This window comes from Rhinatrema bivittatum, chromosome 4 (genome assembly GCF_901001135.1).
Source record: "Rhinatrema bivittatum chromosome 4, aRhiBiv1.1, whole genome shotgun sequence".
Classification (NCBI taxonomy): Eukaryota; Metazoa; Chordata; class Amphibia; order Gymnophiona; family Rhinatrematidae; genus Rhinatrema; species Rhinatrema bivittatum.
In genome coordinates, this window is record NC_042618.1 from 372,289,405 (window position 1) to 372,311,802 (window position 22,398).

Consider the following 22,398-nt stretch of genomic DNA (forward strand, 5'->3'; position numbering starts at 1 on the left):
ACCTGTCTTCTGAGGTGTCGCAGGCCCCGAGTTGGGAAATTCCTATACCCTCGTCATCACTGCATCCCGCACCGTGTGTAAAGACAAGGCAGTTGGCTCCGCCGATGTCTCAATATTCTCAGTATGCCAAGGATCCCCACATGGGGTCTGGCACCTCCCTGGCTTCCATGTTGAGAGTATTTCCCATCTTCCCCACGAACTTTAAGTGGAAGAGATCTTCCAGTGGGGGAACAGGGCAAGGCTGTTCTTCAGAATGTCAGAGGGATAACCCGTCCCAGCTAGTGACATCTTCCTGGGAGGCCCCTGTTTCTGGTCTGGGGGTGGGGGCTCCATAGGAGGGTCTCTGGGAGGCAGTGCCGCAGGCAGAATAATAGAGTCGAGACCTCTGGGATGCTTTCCCTCCACATTAGGAGCCTACCTGTGTCATTTCTCCAGGGGTTCCTGAGGGTGTGATCCCGATTGCTTAGATCTGGATCCCAAGGGTAGAACTGGAAGACATGGGATGATCCTGCTGACCCAAAGCTGGCTCTGCATCTGGAGGCCAGGTCCCACCCCGGGGCGGAAGCATGCAGGACCTGATTTGAGGATCTCTTATGTGTGGAGCCATGCCTTGATGCATTTTTCGACACATGGTGGAAGCAGATACCTTGCACCGGCCCGATGATGCGTAGACTGGAGTCCTCCTGGGCCTCAATTCTGCATCATGTTTCCCTATGTTCCGACACATGTGCGTCGATGTCGACTCCTTGCGTCGGTTCAAAGCGGTCGACCAGCACTCCCCTGTACTTCGCCCATGCCTGGACACATATGCATCGATTTGTTGGTGACTGGAGTGTCGATGTGTCAGAACGTTTCTGACATTCCTGGCATTGTGGAGGCGTGGGGGGCGCTTCAGTGGGGCTCCCTTGTCACTGAAGGGCTCTACGGAGGAGGCTCTCTCAGTCTCTGCTCTCGAGTGTCCCGTTTGGGGCCCGGAGGAAGACTGCCCTGGTCCAGCGATCAGCATATGAGCCTGAAGCTGATATGGGGATGCAGGTCAGACCCTCTGCCCTACCTGCTCCTCAATGGGGTGCTGGTGCCTAAATCTAAACCCAGAGTAAATCCAGGCCAACCCTTGGCAATCCTTGACCCATAATCCTGCAAAGTATAGAACTTGGAGGGAGGAGGGTGAGAGCACTCAGCCATTTGCTGTAGTAAGCAGCTAATTGGTAAGAGAGGAGAACTCCGCGTGTACCGTGCAGTGTGGAAGAACAAGACTAAGGCGAGGAGCTCTGGCACCTAGAGGATCATGGCTAATTCAGACTGCTTATCTGTGGGGGGAAAAAAGCAAACAAGCATCTTGTAAATCTTAGTGTCTGATCTTTTCTGTAGTCAAGGGCAACAATATTTTAAAAGGAGTTGGAAAGAAATTATGTACCCTACATGTTTTTCAATGGGTTTGGTCTGAAAAGAATGAACTGCTTGCCCCTTAAAAGAGCAACAGTTCCTATGTCAAGGAATATTCCTTGTGAAGATACCACCAAACGTATTTTTCTTTGCATTTCAGGCCTGCTCTATAGAACATACATGCAGGGCAGACACTTTCACAGTGAAAGGAAATAGCAGCTCCCCAGACGCCATGACTTTCAACCTACAATGTGCTTTTCTGTTGGCTACTACCATTTCCCAGAAAAGGCAATATTTTTCCATAGTAAGTCGGATCCTAGTGTACAATTTCCATAGATAATACTTCCAAGATGCCACATCCAATCACGTGTAGAAATTAAAATTCTATGTTACAAGGTCATACCTTAGTTAAGATATGAAAGATGTAAGGATACATCAGTCCCTTCTTGTGCCTGTGTTCTGCCACCCTCAAAACTTCAGGAGCTACAGCAGGCAGCGGAGGAGTTGTGATATCCATATGGTTCCTTGTGGGCATTGATAACAAACATGGGATGTGCATACTGTTGACTTGGTTCCCTTTATTTACAGCAGCCTGGTTCCCTGAAGTACGTGTTGAAGAACCTTCTGCCTGCAAATACAAATGCAGAAAAGTAATTGAACATCCACTTTTTATGCTATGGGATTCCTTTTTCTTTCAAAGGAGAGGGGAAAGGAGAAAAAAGTGTTCTAAACAGTTACACAAATTTTAAATTTTATTTATCTATTTTTTTAAATTCTTAGCAGTTTGTTTATAGCTAGCTGCAAAAAGGTAGTTAAAGAGGGAGTAACAGCATCCTGGGGATACTCTGGCCCTGTGTACTATGGGATGATTTTTAATGGGAAAAAATATATTGGCTAAAACAAAATTACTATCCCAAATAAGTAATGTAACCAAATAATAGGGATAAGCAAATAATCAATTTTAAGTAGACCTTAAAATTAGTTTTAATTACATGTATTATTTGTTTAATCAACTTAAGAACCAATTTTAATATACATAATTTATATAAATACAAGTACAAATCAACATTTATATATTAAATGTTTTACAGCAAAATGTTTCAACAAAAAATGTCATACAAATCAATAAAAAATATTCACATACAACATGCATACCACAGTACTCACTCACTCATACACACATCCACCTATAAAAACAAGTATTACTAAAAATAAAACTTAAATACACACAGCTTTTCAATTGCAATCACAAGCCACATAAAATCCTTATTGGCAATAATACTGTTGCCAATTGAAAAATTGCTATTTCCAACTTAAGCTTTCTCTTGTGTGTGTCTACTAGTCTTCAAAAGGCAACCACATTTTCAATCCATATAGGAAAAATTCTGACCAGGGCCCAAGTTTCACCTCGAGAAAGAGGCTGCTTCAGGAGAATGGCTTTAATTGTAATGTGCTAAAGACTGAACTTAATCTTTAAAACAATGTCAATCACTGAAAAGAGATCCTTCAGAATAACTCTTACATTGGCATTTACTGCCGGCATCGGGGTCCACCGCCAACCAGTAAATGCTGATGGTATAGAGCAGTAAATAGGGTACAATCATGAAGGGAGTAGTGTTGACCTGACAAAAATAAAATGAGATGAAATCCAACAAAATGATTGGGTAGAATTTCTGAAGCTAAGAAATGTTTAAAGATGCAAACTTACCAACACAACACTACATACTATACAAACATACAACTACCCCGAGAAGAACATTTCAGCACACCTGGCTTCCCAGTTGGCCAAGATGAAGAGCCATTTTACAGTAAAAAGATAGAAGATATATAATTACATGCATACAGTTTCTTAAAAACAATTCTGGTACTTGTCACAGATGTCTTGTTAATTTAAAAAAAATGCTGGCTAACATCTACTGCTGCTTTAGGTCACACAACATTTACTAGAGTACTTGCAAATTACTAGCCTTAGCCTCTGACACTACTGCAAGACAATCACTCTTTATTGGATTAACATCATTAACTGAATCCCTCTTCAGATATTAACTTTCTGCATGCTCCTTAAGTTCATTCAGAAAGCTAATTTACTTGCACAAACATCAACAATTCAAAATAATATGAACATGCAGGAAAACAGTCTTAACAGTATGCTAAATATGCACAGCACCACTGAAAACAGGGCTGTAGTAATTAACATTTATCCAACATGAGAAAAATAAATATCTAGTGCAGATCACAGTAGTCTTAATATAAATCAAATAAATAGTCTGCCATTTAAGATGGGTCATTGACAATCTCTCTCTTTATTGCATTTAGGGAAACCAATGTAACTGCAAACATTGGCTCTTCCTTTTCTTATGGATGTAGGTTTTCCTTTTTCTTCCTTTTCTTATGGATGTAGGTTTTCTAACAGAGCTTTATGCAAATCTCCAAACCATCCTTCATTTCAACCAACATCAATAAAAACAAAAGCAAAAGTCGAAGCAAGGAGAATTCTTGAAATTCATTACGTTATAATTTGTATAATTTAGACAAAAAACCATTGTATTATATTTCACTCAGCAACACCGTTTCATTGGCCCAATATGTTATTTAAATTTCATCCAGTATATCTGGAAAACAAATCGGAGCGGCCTCGGAGGGAACTTTTTTTTTGTCCCCCCTCCCCCCCACCTTTCCCTCCCTTTCCCTATCTAACCCCCCCCCCTCCCAGGCCCTACCTAAATCCACCCCCCTACCTTGTTTGATGGAGTTACGCCTGCCGCTGGCAGGCGTAACTTGGGCGCGCCGGCTGCCAGGCCCCGACACAGGCCGCTGTGACGGGGCACTCCGCCACGCCCCCGGACCGCCCATTTTAGCAAGCCCCGGGACTTATGTGCATCCCGGGGCTTTGCGCGTGCTGGCGGCCTATGCAAAATAGGCGCGCCAGGCTTTTAAAATCTGTGTGTAGGAATTAGAGGACAAGTTTCTGAGTGTGGGATGAAAACTACCTTTGTTTGGTCTCCAGCATCTCTTCCGCCCGATTTACTATCTGATTGTTTTCCTTTTTTACCCCAGCCAGGTTTGTTTCCGCTGACATGACTAAAGAAAGATAAAAACAAATACCGGTTAGTACTAAGCTTAAAATTAAAATAACTCAATTACTTTTTCTCTCATCAGTGAATTCAAAAACTGTTCTAATGCCAACTAGATGCCCGATGACACAAATGGGAAAATCATTCCAAAATGCTGACAAGCCATTTCTCCTCCAAGTGCTATGTGGTATGTTAATTTCCTCTCCCTCATGTACTTCCTGTTTCGAAAAGTCCACTCACAAGAATAGATAGATATCGCGCTACTCCCATCGCTACAATGCTCCTTTGGTCCATAGTCCCAATCTTTGAAGCCTGAAAGTGATTTTTTAAAACCTTTTATATACACTTGGTGTCACTTTTCAAAAAAATGTTCAGTGCTTCATATAAGAACATAAGAACATAAGAAAATGCCATACTGGGTCAGACCAAGGGTCCATCAAGCCCAGCATCCTGTTTCCAACAGTGGCCAGTCCAGGCCATAAGAACCTGGCAAGTACCCAAAAACTAAGTCTATTCCATATAACCATTGCTAATGGCAGTGGCTATTCTCTAAGTGAACTTAATAGCAGGTAATGGACTTCTCCTCCAAGAACTTATCCAATCCTTTTTTAAACACAGCTATACTAACTGCACGAACCACATTCTCTGGCAACAAATTCCAGAGTTTAATTGTGCGTTGAGTAAAAAAGAACTTTCTCCGATTAGTTTTAAATGTGCCCCATGCTAACTTCATGGAGTGCCCCCTAGTCTTTCTACTATCCGAAAGAGTAAATAACCGATTCACATCTACCCGTTCTAGACCTCTCATGATTTTAAACACCTCTATCATATCCCCCCTCAGTCGTCTCTTCTCCAAACTGAAAAGTCCTAATCTCTTTAGTCTTATATATATAGGTCCTAAGAGGTCAGTATTCAAAAAGGTTTGTCCAGCTAACTTTGAGAGATAGCTGGACAAACCAAGTTTTAAATTTCATGTACCAAGAATGGGGAAATTTTAACCGGGTAAGTTATTACCCGGTTAAAATTAGCTGGAAGGGGAAAAAAAAAGGTACAGCTTAATTTTAGCCAGATTGCACTGAATATCAGCGCCGGCTGCATAAAGTTATCCAACTAATTCTGTTCAGAAAAACTGCAATCAGTGAAGGGAATATTCATTGCTCTCTTGTCACTGGATGCCAGTGAATAAATCAATACTAAGTGCTGATTGCTGCTCTGAATTGGATGACAATTTTGTGGGGTCGAGAATGCTGATTCTGGAGCATAATTTAAGACAGAGGATAATGGTACAATCATCATGGTTTGGCCCCATTACAATTATTCTATATTTTGGGGGAGTGGGGGAGGAAGGGAGGGCACCACTGGCCCAGGCTACAATTGAGAAATTACTACTTACCTGATAATTTCCTTTTCTTTAGAATAGTCAGATGAATCCTCTACCAGCAGATGGAGTCGGAGCAAAGCTCATATCACAGTATATATACTCCTACAGTGACATCAGCCTGCTGGTATTCTCCTCAAAAGACAACTGTGGACAGACTAGCAAAAATTAGATCAATAACAGATAACCATTTCAGTACTTAGGGCCCACTGGTCTGATATCATTTCAACACACCTCTGATAAAAGAGAGGGGAGACCCCCTCTCCCCTGTTCCCGGGGGTGGGTCGGAAAACTTTAATTTGGAGGCTCGGGAAGTTCCATTACCCAAGCCCATGCCCCGGCTGGGCTGTCTGGGATGAAAAGACTGAGACCTACTGAAAGGTCGAGTCCTCTGAAAGGTCACTCCTCTGTAGGGTCGAAAATGCTTGGATCCCCTGGCACGACCTGTTATCCTTTGGTAACCGAGGAACCAGGGATTTGCCCCACTTACTGGCCAGTTTTTCCAAGTCGCTCCCAAATAAGAGTGAGCCTTTAAAGGGCAATTTTGTACGGTTAGACTTGGGGGTCACATCAGCCGACCAATTTTTCAGCCATAACTGACATCTGGCTGCTATTACCGAAGCCACTCCCTCTGGCTTTGGTGCGGCCAAATTGCAGCCTGCGTCTGCCAAAAAGGCGGCTGCTGGCTCCATAACTGCCCTGGAATTCACTCCAGACTCATCGACCTCCTGAGAGAGAAGTAAACAAGAGCGAACCACCAGGAACAACAAGAAGCTATTTGCAAGGTCATTGCCACTGCTTCAAATGCTTGCTTAAGGACGGTCTCAATCCTTCTTTCGTGCACAGACTTCAAGGCCACTCCTCCCTCCGCGGGGATATTCATCTGCTTGGAGAAGGCACAACCTAGCACATCCACTTTCAGAAAATGCAAATGTTCTCTCACCACAGGATCCAGGGATACAGGCCTTCCAAAACCCGACCCCCTTTGTAATAAGCCTCTGGGGCGCTCCACTCAAGATCAATCAATTCTTGAATGACCTCCAAAACAGGGAAAAAAACAAGAGGCTTTACAGACACCAAAAATATGATTTTTCTTTGGCTCTGAGATTGGAGCACCTGGGGCAGATTCTAACATCTTTAGTGTCTGGGAAATCAGAGCTGGTAGCTCATCTCTATGAAAGAATCGCAACATAGTCCTATACGATTCCAGTCCCTAAGGAATTTCCCCATCCTCCAGAGCAGGGGCGGGCAGTTCCGGTCCTCGAGGGCCACAAACCAGTCTGGTTTTCAGGATATCCCTAATGAATATGCATGACAGAGATTTGCATGCACTCTGCCTCAGTTGTATGCAAATCTATGTCATGCATATTCATTAGGTTATCCTAAAACCTCGACAGGTTTGTGTCCCTCGAGGACTGGAATTGCCCACCCCTGCTCCAGAGAGTCTTGATCAGCCTCATCATCCAAGCCATCTGGATTCCTATTGGGAGGAGCTGCTGCCGATCTAGGTGTACTTTGGTGCTTAACAGTAGTACCGGGCGAGTGAGAGGCCACCACTTGCAACTCTGACTTGGCAGAATTGGACGGGGCTCAGGACTGCGCCTGAAGAAAGGATTGCAATCCTTAAAAAAAAAAAAAAAAAAAAAAATCTATCCAAGAAAAGGCCAAAGGATCCATGCCAAAACCAGAAGGCACCTGTACTGTGCCAACTGAGCTACCTTCCCCAGCTATTGAACCAGTTAAGGGAGCTCCAAAGTCAGGTGCCCCTCCTGACATGTCTTTACCCAGTCATCAGGCTGGGAAGAACCAGGCTTAGTAAAATCAGAGGAAGATAATTCTCCCTGAGCCACTAAGCAGCGCTGACACAAGTTAGAGGGCATGGCAGGCTGAGATGCCCGAATTTGATAGGCAGCACAGAGGGTAAGGCGTTTAGGTTTCTTAGCTACAGGCACCATCAATCTGTTAGTACGCTTAACAGGCGACAGAGTGTACATCCGTAAGAACATACGCTGAAATTCACGCTATAAAATATGTGACCAAAATTTCGGTGTTCAAAATCTAGGCATCCCAAGGCTAGGTGCACTTCCGTCCTTCCAAACTTAAGTGCACAACCATTGCGGCCCAAATTGTGCATACAGACAAGCGCATGCCTAACACGGAAGCCACTATCACCTGGATGCCCAAGCAAACATCCAACTAAACGTCCAAAAAAGAGGCGCACAACCTAGACACACAGCCAGTCCTGAAGAGGGCAGCCTAACATGCAAGACAAAGCGCGCAAAAATGCCACTACAGCCTACCAAGCAGCGCACAAAGAAAAGCCTAACAGCAGGGCCTAGCCCACAGGGCTGCGCAATCTGCCAGGCTCTTAACCTCCCTCCTATTTTTTTTTAAGCCTTACCTGAGCTCAGCCTTTTCTGGCTGAATACAGAGACAGTCTCTGGCCAGGTGTCAGTCTCTGGCTGGAGAGGGCTTATACCGTCACTGCCGTGTTTTAACAGCTAAATCCACATGAGCTGAGAAAACCAGCTACCGGACCAAGGTATTCATCTGAGGGCCCACAGAAATCACCTCAGGAATTCTCAGCTGGGGGAGGGACCATTTGGTATCACCACAGGAGAGAAGGGCAAATTAAATTTCCTTTTATTTCTCCTTCTAAAACTTGAAGCAATCCCCGGTAGGGATATACATGTCCACCATCTGCTGGAGATGGAGAATACTGGGAGGCTGATGACACTGCAGGAGTATATATAATGTGATGTCAGCTTTGCTCCATCTCCATCTGCTAGTAGAGGTGCATAACCCACTAGTTCTGGATTCATCTGACTAGACACTAAGAAATATTGCATTTCTATATTTGGGAGTGGTGGGTAGGACTAGGATGCTGCATTACTGCTAGTTTCCTCCTCTATCTCCATTATTCAGTAAACTTGTGAGTGGCAAAGTTACCTAGATGACCCTATCCAGGTAACTTTAGCTGAATATATTCAGGAGTCTTGCTTTGCTGAACATAGCAGCTAACTTGCCATTCACACGATTACTCATCATGGATCTGTAAGTTTAAGCACCTAAATTTAGGAAATTTTCAGTTAAACTTAAATACCTAACATTTAAGATGAAAATTTCACCTAAATTTGGGTTCCTAAAATTTAGTCCTGAAATTTGCCTACTGGTAAAGATCAGTACTAAGTGCCTAAATTTCTCCCTCCCCACACCCTAACTCTGTCCCCAGCGCCACCTATTTTTTTGATCCTAAATTTAGGATCTAAGCCCTCATCAATTTTGAAAAGGGATGATTTAAGTACCTAAGTCTGAAAGTTAGGAACAAACACTTTTGGAAATTGACCCCTCTGTCATTGCAAAATGAAAACAAAAAGATAAGGATAGGATAGCAACTTTCCTGATATATAACATCGGCTCCTAATCCCCCCACCCAAAAAAATGAATCCTGCTTTATTTATTCTAATTTATGTATAATAACTGGCACAAATACTACTTCCTTGTGTCTTCGCTCTCTAGCAAGGGCTATCAAATAAATAAATCAGTCATAGTTATACAGTATAGTCTTTATAAGCCTGACTTAAAGCATTTTTCATCATGTGTCTTATTAAAATAATTTAGATAACCAGGTGGAAATTTAGAATTAAAAAAAAAACACTTTGCAAAGTACTGTTATCATGGCAATAGCCTTCATGCATTAATTTGAGAATATGGGAAACCATTTTTTAGAGGCACAGTAACCCCTCCTCTGAGCATAAACCTGTATGACTAGGTTCATGTCTAAAACAAACTGGGGAGAGGAGAGGAGAGAAGACCGGCTCTTCAAATGGATCTAAATAGAGATTCTGTTCTCAGTCTGACTTCACTGTACCCAAACTACCCCCAAAGTACCTTCTCCATTTCAATTTTTATGGCCCTGTGCATCATATAATTAGTTTTAGATTGTAATTAAAACTTACTATCAGGAATCATGAAAATGTAAACAATTATTTTTTTAAATGTATGAAATTAAATGACTTACATAATAAACACACATAACAAAAATCAATCAAATTAAACAATCCGTATTAGGCAAGAAAAAACCCTTATGCTCGTGACTAGTTCCCATTATAGAGTATGAAGAAAAATAAAATCAATCCAAAGAAAATCAGTATATTGCTCATACTGCCATAATTTAATATAATCTAAAGTTTATATATATGCCTTTCTGAGCCATCAAAGGACAGAACATGCAATTAGGCCCTCAGCTTAATGGTATGGAAGGCAGTCTATAAACTATTGTAACTAAAGACCAATAATCCTGTTCCATCCCAACCATCAAGCACTCAGATACAAAAATTGCCCCTATATTTTCTCTCTCTCTCAAGAAATTAACTAAATGGATAGAATCAAAAAAGGTGAATCTGTTTCCTTGAAAATTTACAGGAATTTGCACTACAACTTCAGAAAGAAGGTAGTAATCATTGTAATTATCTATTTCTTTTATAGGGCAACTTTTCCTCCATAGCCAAGTAACACGTGCCACATAAGGGAACAGTCTTACCTTTTGTCGACAAAAAGTAATATTTTTACATTTAAACTGTTTGACCACCATATTCTTCTTTGACTCAGAGCAAAGAAAATAAGCAAGGTGATACATGAGATTCTGTTGACCTACAATGTCTCAAACCACCACCTGCTACAAACTGCCTAAAGTGAAGTGGAATGCACTACTTCATCTACAACTTCCATTTGCATACCAGATGGAGAACAGTAGATTTTGGAGGTCCCAATAGTCTTTTTATTTGGAAGTGCAAGTATATCCCTTAGATACAACCAAAACGTTCAAAAGGAATACCGGTATCTGTGTCTCAGGTTAGTTTTTTTTAAATTTATATATAATTTTTCTTACATAAATCAAAGTGATGTACAATAAAAAGTAAAACTATAGAAACAAAATAATAGAACAGTAATACAATAATAAAAAACATAATCAAAACATACAGTAATCAACAGTAACAAAATCAGTGTAAAAAATTACATTTATAAACAATCAAGAATGTCAATCAGGGAAGGCCTGGACAAAAAGTATTGATTTCCTGAATTTAAGATATTCCCTTTCAAGATGAATAGTAAATAGAAGGGAGTTCCAGAAGGTAGGGACAAGAAAGGCAAAGGACAATTCTCAAGTATCCTCATAAATACCTCTCTAAAAGAAGGTACGCAGACCAGATCATGCTGAGAAGAACAGAGTGAGCAACTTGGGACATAAGGTATTAAAAGATTAGATAAATATGAAGGGGTTCCAGAGCGAAAAGCTTTAAATGACCAGACACCCAATTTTGAAGTGGAGGGAAATTGGGAGCCAGTGGAATTCAAGCAGTAATGGAGTAACAAGATAAATTTCATTTTCCAAAAACAAGTTTAAGGTGGCATTTTATACTAGTTTAATCTTTGGATAGAACATGACGACAAACAATGATATAGAGAATTACAATAATCGAAATGATTGAGAACCAATGCATGAATCAAGGATTTCAGATCTAATTTAAAAAAAAAAAAAAAAAAAAAAAAGAAGGACTCACCAGATGATTTAACTGTAGGAAGAAATAAGCTTCTTGGATCAATTTAGAAATTCGTGGTTAAAACTGAGTTTGTAATCAAATACAATTTCTAAAGAAGAAACTACATTTTTCACCTGAATTTGGATTCTTGACATGCCGGGAGCTGGGAGAGAAATGTCAATATTCTAAGAAAATTAAATGGCTTCTGACTTATCAGGGTTAACTTTAATCTGGCCACAGACAGCCACTCATCAACCTTAGAAAGAAAGGAATTAAACTGAAGCAAAAAATCCTGGGTTTTGGTGTCAAGAGAGGCAATGATCTGTATGACATTGGTACAGAAATAACGAGAAGCCTAGACTTTGAATAAGTATAGCCAGAGGTGCTAAGTAAAGATTAAATGAGTGGGGGCCAAAATGGTTCCTTGGGGAACATCCGTGCTTCCTGGCGACGTTCCTGGCGTGACCTAAGGGGCCTGCCCCTTAGTGCGCCCCTTCGTGCACCCCAGGAATCAGGACAGGGGCCCCCCTCCCACCCGCTCCTATTCTCCTACTATACAACACGCGGATTATTCACAGTACTCATCTCCCTAGCGTCTACCCTCACCTCATCTCCAACCCTGAGGACTACAGTACAGCAACTACCAGCATTCTACACTCTTCAGCAACGATCCACCGACAATTCGACAGTGGGCATTTCCCTTTCCAGCTTTCACCCGCCACTAGGACCCTACCTCTGACTGTGTCCCTACCCCCCTCTGCTGTCACGCTCTACCAAGCCAGTATTCATCCTCCAGCATCCATATCAACCAGCATTCCTCCAACAGCCAACCAGATTTCAACCTCCAGCACCCAACCAGCATCATCAACCAACATTCCTCCAACATCCAACCAGCATTCATCCTCCTCCAATACTCAACCACACCAGCATTGATCTGCCGCTTGTTAACGGATTCCCTTCTCTGCACTCACCCACCTCCAATCTTCAGCCTTCCTACAACACCCATTTTCTCACATCTTCTCCTTCTCCTAACAGGAACATCATGACAGCAAGTCTCCCAATACCCATCATACCCCACAGTCTCATCATTTCTGGAAAAGCACCCTTGCAACCTAGGTCACTATCAACCAGGACTCTCATCCCAATCATGATCTCCCCCATAATGCAACTTCTAGGCATCGCATTATTCTCCTTGACACTCTTTAATACTCAATCTCTTACTAAGAAAACACATATCCTCAATGACTACCTCCTAGACTCAAAACCAGACATCTGCACCCTAACAGAAACATGGCTTAAACCAACAGATATAGCACTAATTAACCAACTCCCTACACATCTCTACGATATCCTGTCACTCCCCAGACAAAAGAAAAAAGGCGGAGGCCTTCTTGTAGCGGCCAAGAAAGAATTGAGACTAACTCAAATCCCAATCAAGTTAGCCTCCAAGCTGGAACTAGGCCTTTTCAAAGTGGACCAACTCCAGATACTCCTCATTTATGTACCGCCAGGACTTCTCGAAACGGATGCATCACCCGCTGTAGAAATCATTGCAAAATATATAAACATGGACTCCCCAGCTCTAATCTTAGGGGATTTCAACCTTCATGTTGACAGTACCCCCCCCCTAACAACCAATTACGAAGCGTTTCTCTCCGCCTTAACAGCCATGGGCTTCACACAAATCGTCAACAAACCCACTCACAAAGCCGGCCTCACCCTGGACCTTATTTTCACAAATTCCGGCCTCAAGCACCATTCCCCCCCCCCCCCCCTCCAAATGCACCCCGGTCCCCTGTTCGGACCACTCCTTAATCTCGACCACCCTCATAGTGAATGAAAACCTCACCACGCACCCCCTGCAAACCACATTTCATTACAGAAAAGTATGCGCCTCAGATACCCTCAGCAATCATCTGTCCATAAAACTACCTCACCTAGACCTCTCAACCCCCAACTCAGCACTACTTTCCTGGCAAAACATCACTGAGACAATAGCTAACAAAGTATGTCCACTAGTAACAAAAAAAATCAACCCTTCCTCGCACAGAAAACAACCTTGGTTCTTCAATGAGCTCCGAAACAAACAAAATCTCAGACAGAAAGAAAACAAATGGCGCCAGACACCTTGCCCCAGCACACCATTTACCTACAAATCCACCCTTCACCATTATAGAAACGCCACCCTACGGACAAAAAGAGATTTCTATGCACAAAGAATTCACAACCTTATATTCGACGCCAAAGCACTATTCACCTATGTATCAGAACTCACACAATCCAGCACTCCACCCATTCCCAACGACCAGGCACAATCTAAAGCTAAACGAACTTGCTACATTCTTCCAAAGTAAAATAGCCAACCTCTTGACCCTCCTGCCCCCAAACCCTACCGCTCCCCCCAGCTCCTATTATGCCTCAAACAATTGGTTCACACTTGAATCGTTCGAACCCACTACCGCCTTGGAGATTGAATCTATAATAAAGAAAATGAAACCATCCTCCCACCCTTTCGACCTAATACCAACAAAATTACTTCTAATGGTACCTGACACTATCTCCCAACCTCTGGCCAATATCATAAACTGCTCACTATCTCAAGTAATCTTCCCGGACGACCTAAAACTCGCTTCTCTCAAACCTCTCCTCAAGAAACCGAACCTAGAACCTAATAATTTCCGCCCCATTTCCAATCTGCCATTCATAGCCAAGATCATGGAAAAGATAGTTAAACAACTGTCAGACTATCTTGAAGACCACAAAATACTACACCCTTCTCAGTACGGATTTCGCAAAGCTCTAAGTACAGAAACCCTACTCCTTTCACTAATGGACCACCTTATCATGGGTTTGGACAAGGGACAATCCTTCCTACTGATACTCCTCGACCTCTCAGCGGCCTTCGACACAGTTAACCATTCGATCCTCATCAACCTTCTATCTGATATCGGGATAAAAGGAACCGCCTTAAGATGGTTCGAATCTTCTCTCACCAACAGAGGCTTCAAGGTCAGAATCAATAATAAAGAATCCCCCCGCATCAATTCATCACTAGGAGTTCCCCAAGGCTCCTCCTTATCCCCTACTCTCTTTAATATATACCTCCTTCCCCTATGCCAGCTACTTACGAACCTTAACTTAAAACACTATCTCTACGCAGACGACGTCCAAATCGTGATGCCCATATCAGAGTCTTTTACAAAAACACTCAAGTTTTGGGACACCTGCCTCCAAGAAATCAATTCCCTCCTCACTAAATTAACTTAATACTCAATTCATCCAAGACTGAACTACTCTTCATTTCTACCGACGACAATGACACCCTGCAAATACCACTACCAAATTCCCTGGTCTCCCACGCAAGAGACCTGGGAGTATTAATCGACAACCATTTAAATCTAAAAAAATTCATTAATCATACTACTAAGGACTGCTCCTAGAAACTGCAGGTACTAAAAAGAATTAAACCATTGCTGCACTTTCAAGACTTCAGATCGGTACTCCAAGCTGTTTTATTCTCTAAAATAGACTACTGCAACTCTATCTTGCTAGGTCTACCTGCATCCTCCACCAAACCATTGCAGATGCTTCAAAACGTGGCAGCCAGAGTCCTAACAAACACTTGCAGAAGAGACCACATCACCCCCATCCTGAGAAATCTGCACTGGTTACCAATCAGCTTCAGAATTTTGCACAAGTCCCTAACCATCATCCACAAAACCATTCACAACAAAGCCCACCTGGATTTTAAATTCCCACTCAGACTTCACACGTTCTCCAGACCGATCAGAGAAGCCTCGTCTACAAAATTTACACAGACAATATTCAGATCTTTTTCCCCTTGAAAACTTCATGGACTATAACTGTTGGATGTTGCCATACTCTGTCTTTCAAGCATTAAAGGTTGGTTCTCTCACCACTGGCTAGCACTAAACCATAAAAAACAAAAAAAACTGAAATTCTCATCCTAGGTCGCTGCATGAAATACAAGATCAAGACTCCTCCTGTTATAACAATCAAATTTTATATATATCTAAGAAGGTATGGAATTTAGGGGTCATATTCGATTCATCTCTATCCATCAAACCACATCTCTCACACATTACAAAAACCTACAACACATTAAACCATATTTAGGTCAGAATGATTTCATCAATAAATTATAGTAACTCACTTTTAACTGGTCTACCACAAAACACTTTTCACACCTTACAGATTTCTCAGAATGCAGCATTTCGATTATTAACCCACTGTAATATACATGATCATATCCCTCCAGTTCTGTTCTCATTCCACTGGCTCCCAGTGACATGGAGAATTCAATATAAACTGGCTACTGTTATCCATAATCTAATATATAACATCACTTCCCCATGGACGCAAGCAACACTCAAGTTATATATTCCAAGAACACTACATTCATCACAATAACTACTCGATATTCCTTCGCCACGTCATGCCTGTCTTGACTGCACTAGAAAACGGGCCTTTTCAATTACTGGCCCAACATTGTGAACTCTCTACCCCTTCAACTCTGTAATATTAGCAACTCAAAGGAATTCAGAAAAGCCCTAAAAACTAATTTCTTTAACCAAGCATTTAATTAGTTACTATGTTTTCTTCAATGTGTTTTACTTTTCTAATAAGTTTTACTTGTTTTACTAGTATGTATTGATCTTATTAGTAATTTTTATGGATGTTTTCATGTTACTTACCCCAAATTCTGGAGAGTGCAGGATACAAGTGATTTTAAATATATAAATAAATGAATGAAGTAACACACACCCTGCAGAAAATATACCCAAAACCTGTGCAGCAGCTCTGCCGTACTATAACAGTACTAACTCCCAGAATTCAAACAGTAACAACCCCATCTAGGAAAAGACAGCACTGCAATATTACACAATATATCTCTCCTTTGTGAAGAGCACAAGCTGTACTGCAACAGATTCTTACAGAAGCTACATACAAGTAGAATCCCTCACTTCAGTAACACATGCAGAATACAGGCAGACTCTCACCAATGGAGAAATTACTTACCTGATAATTTTGTTTTCCTTAGTGTAGACAGATGGACTCAGGACCAGTTGGTTATGTGCTTTTCTGCTAGCAGATGGGAGACGGAGTCAGATTTTAAAGCTGACATCACTCTATACCCCTGCATTAACCTCAGCTCTTCAATATTCTCTTCGAAAAGCCATTGTGGATATATCTTTGCTTAAATAACTTGATTAAACAATTAAAACTTGATTGAACTGGTTCAACTGATTTCAAAACTGGAGACCGACAGTGCACTAAACCAATTAAGGCAGACACCGGACAAACTGTAGGCATCTTGTACTAGGGGTAGGCAGCAGCTTACCTGTATTTCCTTGGTCTTGAGGTTTGCTTTCTGAGGTCCTCCTTCCCTCGAGCAGCCGTGGGCGGGATGCTGAGTCCATCTGTCTACACTAAGGAAAACGAAATTATCAGGTAATTAATTTCTCCATTTCCTAGCGTGTAGCCAGATGGACTCAGGACCAGTGGGTTGTACAAAAGCTACTCCCAGACAGGGCGGGAGCTGCCCGTGGCCCACTTAGTACTGCCCTTGAGAAGGCTGCATCTTCTTGAGCCTGAACATCCAGAACCTGGAGAAGGTGTGTAGGGAGGACCACGTTGCCGCCCGACATCTCGGCGGGTGACAGCAGCTTGGTTTCTGCCCAAGAAACTGCCTGGGCCCTAGTAGAATGAGCCTTAACCTGTAGTGGGGTTAGGGCTTTCTTGCCTCTATATAGGCTGCCTTGATTACTTCTTTGATCCAGCGGGCCATGGTCGCCCGCGAGGCCGCTTCTCCTTGCTTCTTCCTGCTGTGAAGAAGGAACAAGCAGTCCGTTTTGCGCATCAGTTCCAATCTTTCCAAGTATCGCACCAGGAGTCTGCCGACATTTAGATGGCGAAGAAGGCGTGAGTCTTCAGAGTCCTTATGTTCATTCGGAGATGGCCTGGTTCAAATCAAACTTGGAAACCACTTCAGTAGGAAGGAGGGGACGGTGAGCAGCTGTATGGTTCCAGGAGTGAACTTAAGGAACGGTTCCTAACAGGATAGTGCCTGTAGTTCAGAGATGTGACGAGCTGAACATACTGCCACCAGGAATACTGTCTTCAATGTTAAGAGGCGTAGTGAAAGACTGCTCGTTGGTCTGAAGGAAGCTCCTGCTAGGAAGTCTAATACTAGATTGAGATTCCATAGGGGCACTGGGCACTTTAGGGGTGGCTGGAGTTGTTTAAACCCTTTTAGGAAACGGGACAAATCCGGATGAGTTGATAGCCGGATACTGTCCACTTCGGCTCTGAAGCAGGAGAGTGCAGCTACTTGGACCTTGAGGGAGTTGAGTGACAACCTCTTCTTCATACCATCCTGTAGGAACTCCAGAATCATGGGGATCTTGGCCGCCCACAGGAGTATCCCGCGGTCCTCTCACCAGCTTCGAATATTCTCCAGATCCGTATGTATGACAGATTTTGAAAACTTGTGCGCGTGGAGTAGGGTGTCAATCACAGCCTTCGATTAACCATGCTTTCTCAGGCGAGTCCTCTCAAGGGCCAGACAGTAAGCGAGAGTCTAGATTTGTGAAGAATCAGGCCCTGCCGGAGAAGGTCCCTGTGTGGAAGTAGGCACAGAGGGCTCCCCGCAAGGAGTCTTTGCATGTCTGCGTACCATGGGAGCCTTGGCCAATCTGGGGCCACTAGTAGAACTAGTCCCCTGTGATGTTCTATCTTGCGGATGACCTTGCCCAGTAGTAGCCATGGGGGGGAAGGCATACAGTAAGTCTTCCTCTGGCCAAGAGCGTCGATCCCTTGGGAGTGTGGCTCTCATCTGCAGCTGAAGAACCTGGGTACTTGGGCACCGAGATAAGTGGCCAGTAGATTCATGGCTGGGAGACCCCAGCGATTTACTATCAGTTGGAAGGCTGTGGTCGACGGTGTCCATTCCCCCGGGTCTAGGCTCTCTCTGCTGAGGAAGTCTGCTGAGACATTGTCTTTTCCTGCGATGTGGGAGGCCGAGATCCCTTGTAGGTTTATCTCCGCCCATGGCATGAGAGAGACTATCTCCAAAGACACCTGCTGGCTCCTGGTTCCTCCCTGGCAGTTGATGTAAGCAACCTTTGTAGCGTTGTCAGACATTACTCGAATCGCTTTGCCTCGAAGTCTGTGGCTGAATCGCAGGCACGCTAGTCTAACAACTCAAGCTTCCAGGCAGTTTATGTTCCATTCCGCCTCTTCCTTGTTCCGTTGTCCCTGGGCCGTCAGTTCCTGACAATGGGCTCTCCACCCTCACAGATCCAGTTCGGTGGAGAAAGGCTTACTCCTCTGCTTAGGTGGCCTCTTCCTGTAGCCACCACTGAAACTGAGAACGTACCTCTGCTGGTAGTTGGAGGCGAATTGAGTAGTCCTGGGACAGTGGGTTCCATCTTGATAGTAAGGAGTGCTGGAGCCTCCCACAGGACAACCTCCGGGGTTGTCATGAGGCCAAGGACTTGAAGATAGTCCATATCTTGGGGATGTGCATTGGTCATCAATCATCGTAATTGTTCCATCAGTTTCCTTCTCCTCAAGGGAGGGAGGAAGACTTTGTTCTGTTTGGTGTTGAAACGGGCCCCCAGGAACTCTAGAGATTGAGAGGGCTGCAGACTGCTCTTGCCCGTGTTCACGACCTAACCGAGTTCCTGCAGTAGGCTCTTGACTCTGGCTGGTCACCTGCCAGCTCTCTTCCGAAGACTTTGCCCTGATCAGCCAGTCATCCAGGTAAGGGTGTACCAAGATCCCTTCCTTCCCTCAGTGTTGCCGCCACGACCACCATAATTTTGGAAAATTTTCTGGGGATGTTTGCTAGGCAGAGAGGTAGCACTCGGAACTGGTAATGGTGACCCAGTATCGCAAAGCGTACAAAACACTGGTGATCTTGATGGACTGAAATGTGAAGGAAGGCTTCGGAGAGGTCCAGGGAGGTTAGAAACTCTCCTGGTTATACTGCCATTATAACGGAGTAAAGAGTCTCCATGCGGAAGTGTAGTATCCACAGATGACAGCTGACGTTCTGGAGATCCAAGATGGGTCAGAATGATCCTGCCTTCTTGGGAACGATAAAATAGATGGAACAGCGTCCCATATTTTGTTGGGGCGTAGGAACAGGAGATAATAATTCCTAACATTCTGTTTGCTTTTTTGACTGCTGCAGCACACTGAGCCGACGATTTTAAAGTATTATCCACTATGATGCCTTTTTCCTGGGTGGTAGCTCCTAATATGGAACCTAACATCGTGTAACACTACAGCAAGGTTATTTTTCCTTATATGCAACACCTTGCACTTGTCCACTTTGGATTTCCAGATGCCATGAAACTGTATTAGATTAGTGGTGGAGGGGAGAGTGCACAAACTTTCTCCTCTCTTATTCATAGCCAGCTCTCTTTCTCTCACATACATACACACAGGTTCTCTCACACACTCACTCTCTCAGGGCCTCTCCCTCTCTTCTGGCCTCTTCCTTCACCTGCCAGCAAGATGGGGTTTGCTGGCAGTCACTGGGTCCCCTCTCTCTCTCTCTGCTGCTGTATGAAGGGTTCTATGGTGGCCTGCCAGGTCCTCTCTTTCTTCAGCCATCAGCAGGATGAGGTCTGCTGGCAGCCACTGGGTCCCCCCCCCTCTTTTTTCTTCAGCTACAAGTGGAATGGGGTCTGCTGGTGGCCACCAGGTCCTCATGTTTGGAGAGGGCAATGCTCCCCTCCAAACTCCACTTATGGTTGTGGTATAGGTGGGAGGCAGTCGGAGTAACATTTAAGCATCATCATCTCCTGTTACCAGGAGGCAGTCTTACAGCACGAGCTGAGAGATTGGCCCCACAAAAGCAGGCAATGATCATTTAAATGCAACTTGTGCTGCCAGCTGGGGGGAGGAGGTGAATTAAAGGACCAGGATCGAGCAGCTGATGGCACTATCTTTGCATCAGATCAGGCAAGAGTTTGGTTTATCTCTGCCTGATCCAATGTATTTAACTGGAGTGGCAAGTCATTTTTTAGGGGTGGTACTTTCCTATGCTGTGAACGTTGACTGTACAGTATCCCCAGAGAATCATGTTTTAAAGTAATTTACTGTTACTATGATTAAAATCAGGTTGCCGTTTTACTGGTCATTTAGTTTGCTCCTACTGCTTTCAGCTTGTACTTAATTGGAACTGACCCCTACAAAGGCTACAGTGTCAAACATTTATGCACAGATACCTTGAGGATTTTATTTTCCCATATTTCCAAATTTTTACCTCCTCCTATTGCAGCACATTCATCTGACTAAGATACACAGAAAGTGGATCCCTCCAAAATCCAGTATAAGTGTACTCAGAGCGTAACACCTCCCGCCCCTCCGGAGTTATAAATGCTACCTTCCAAACACCCTCAGGCTCAGTCAGTCCAAGTAGCAGAAACCAAGCTCAGGAATTGCACTCTGATGTCTTGTATGGCAGCCAATAGCATTGCTGAGTCATCAGATTGGGCCCCAAATTAATTTTAAGTAAGGCCCCTTAAGAACTACTGTCCAAATTAACAATGTTAAGGCAACAGAGGGTACCAATTTTCTGTGATTGTTTCAGGGCCTTACTATACCTTAGCTGTATTTCAGGATGACCCTGCTGTATTTAGTATCTGTATGAACATTTTTAGTAGTATTCACAAGTTTAAAAAAATACTTAATGCAGTTATTTTCTCACATAAAAAAGCAGATTGTCAAGCTCACTAGCTTTTACAAGCCCTAACAAAATAGCAGGGCCTATTAAAAAAGAACCTATAATATACTTAGAATTTTCTTCAGTTGTACCAGTGGTTTTGAACCTTGTCCTCAGGATATCCACAATGTATGTGCACAAGGTATATGTATTTATTTAAAGTCATTTTTAGCCTGCACCCTCCAATGTTCGGGGAAGGTTACATAAAAACACACATAAGTATAAAAAATACACTAAAACAGCCATTGCCTAATTCTTCTCTTATAACAGATGTTGAATGGAAGTATCTAATACTGATATAGTAACAGCACAGTGCATCATAAGAGGGATCTAATGTTCTAAAAGCAATCCTAAACAAGTGCATCTCTTAGATCAGTAAGACTGCGTAATTGTAGTGATAATGTACTCCAAAGGATGGGTCAGTTAAAGGAGAAGGCTCTCTCACCTCCCAGGCCCTCGTGACACACTGGTGTGTCACGAGGGCCTGGGAGGTGTGTCACAGGGCCAGCAGATGGCTGCCTCCTTATCAGCCCAGGTGGGAGCTGGTTGACTTCTCTTAAATTGGGCCTGATGGGAGGCTAACCTCACTTCCTTCTCTTCTTTCTGGCCCAGTGGGTGGCTGTTTCTTCCTTCACCCAGATCAGAGCAAGACATTGCAGTTCCTGCTGTTCTGGGCCTGATAGGATGCAAACTTCCCCTGCTGAGTCTGGCAGTGATGCTGCCGATGATCCCTTCACCCTGTGGAGGGTGGGAGAAAGCAAATGTTGCTTACCTGTAACAGGTGTTCTTACAGGACAAGCAGGATGGTAGTCCTCATATATGGGTGACATCATCATCATCAGCTCCATCCTGATGATGTCACCCATATGTGAGGACTACCATCCTGCTTGTCCAGTGAGAAAGGAGGTTGGGGATGCTGGGAAGATGAAGGTGGAATGGAGAGGGAGTGTGGGCACTGCTGAGCAGGAAGGGGTGGGAAACAGGGAAGAGGATGTGGGGGGTCAGAATTGCTGGGTAGGGATATGAGTGTGAGCGGATGATTGAAAGGGAGTAATTGGGAGAAGTGAAGGATGATGGAGGCATGGAAGGGGAGTGACAGGGTGCAAGAGCCATAATATGTCAGTTTTGGGAATGTGCATTTCTTCTATTTTTGTACTTTGCTTAGTATGGAAGGATATGTATTTCTGTTTCTAGCTCTCCCGTTTCGCACTACATGCAGAGTGGTTTTTTTAGGTTTCCATTCCAGTTTGTGTCTCCACA

The 22,398-nt window shown here is 43.5% G+C and overlaps 1 protein-coding gene across 1 annotated transcript in view; it reads right to left on the reverse strand.

Moving 5' to 3' along the window:
- Positions 1-22,398, reverse strand: part of FAM120A (family with sequence similarity 120A) — a 239,048-nt gene that overhangs the window by 79,728 nt on the left and 136,922 nt on the right. Inside the window, exons 8-9 of the mRNA XM_029600848.1 lie at positions 4,377-4,467; positions 1,790-2,014 (exon numbers count right to left, since the gene is read on the reverse strand). Of these exons, the coding sequence (XP_029456708.1) occupies positions 1,790-2,014; positions 4,377-4,467 (316 nt within the window). The remainder of the gene's footprint in view (positions 1-1,789; positions 2,015-4,376; positions 4,468-22,398) is intronic.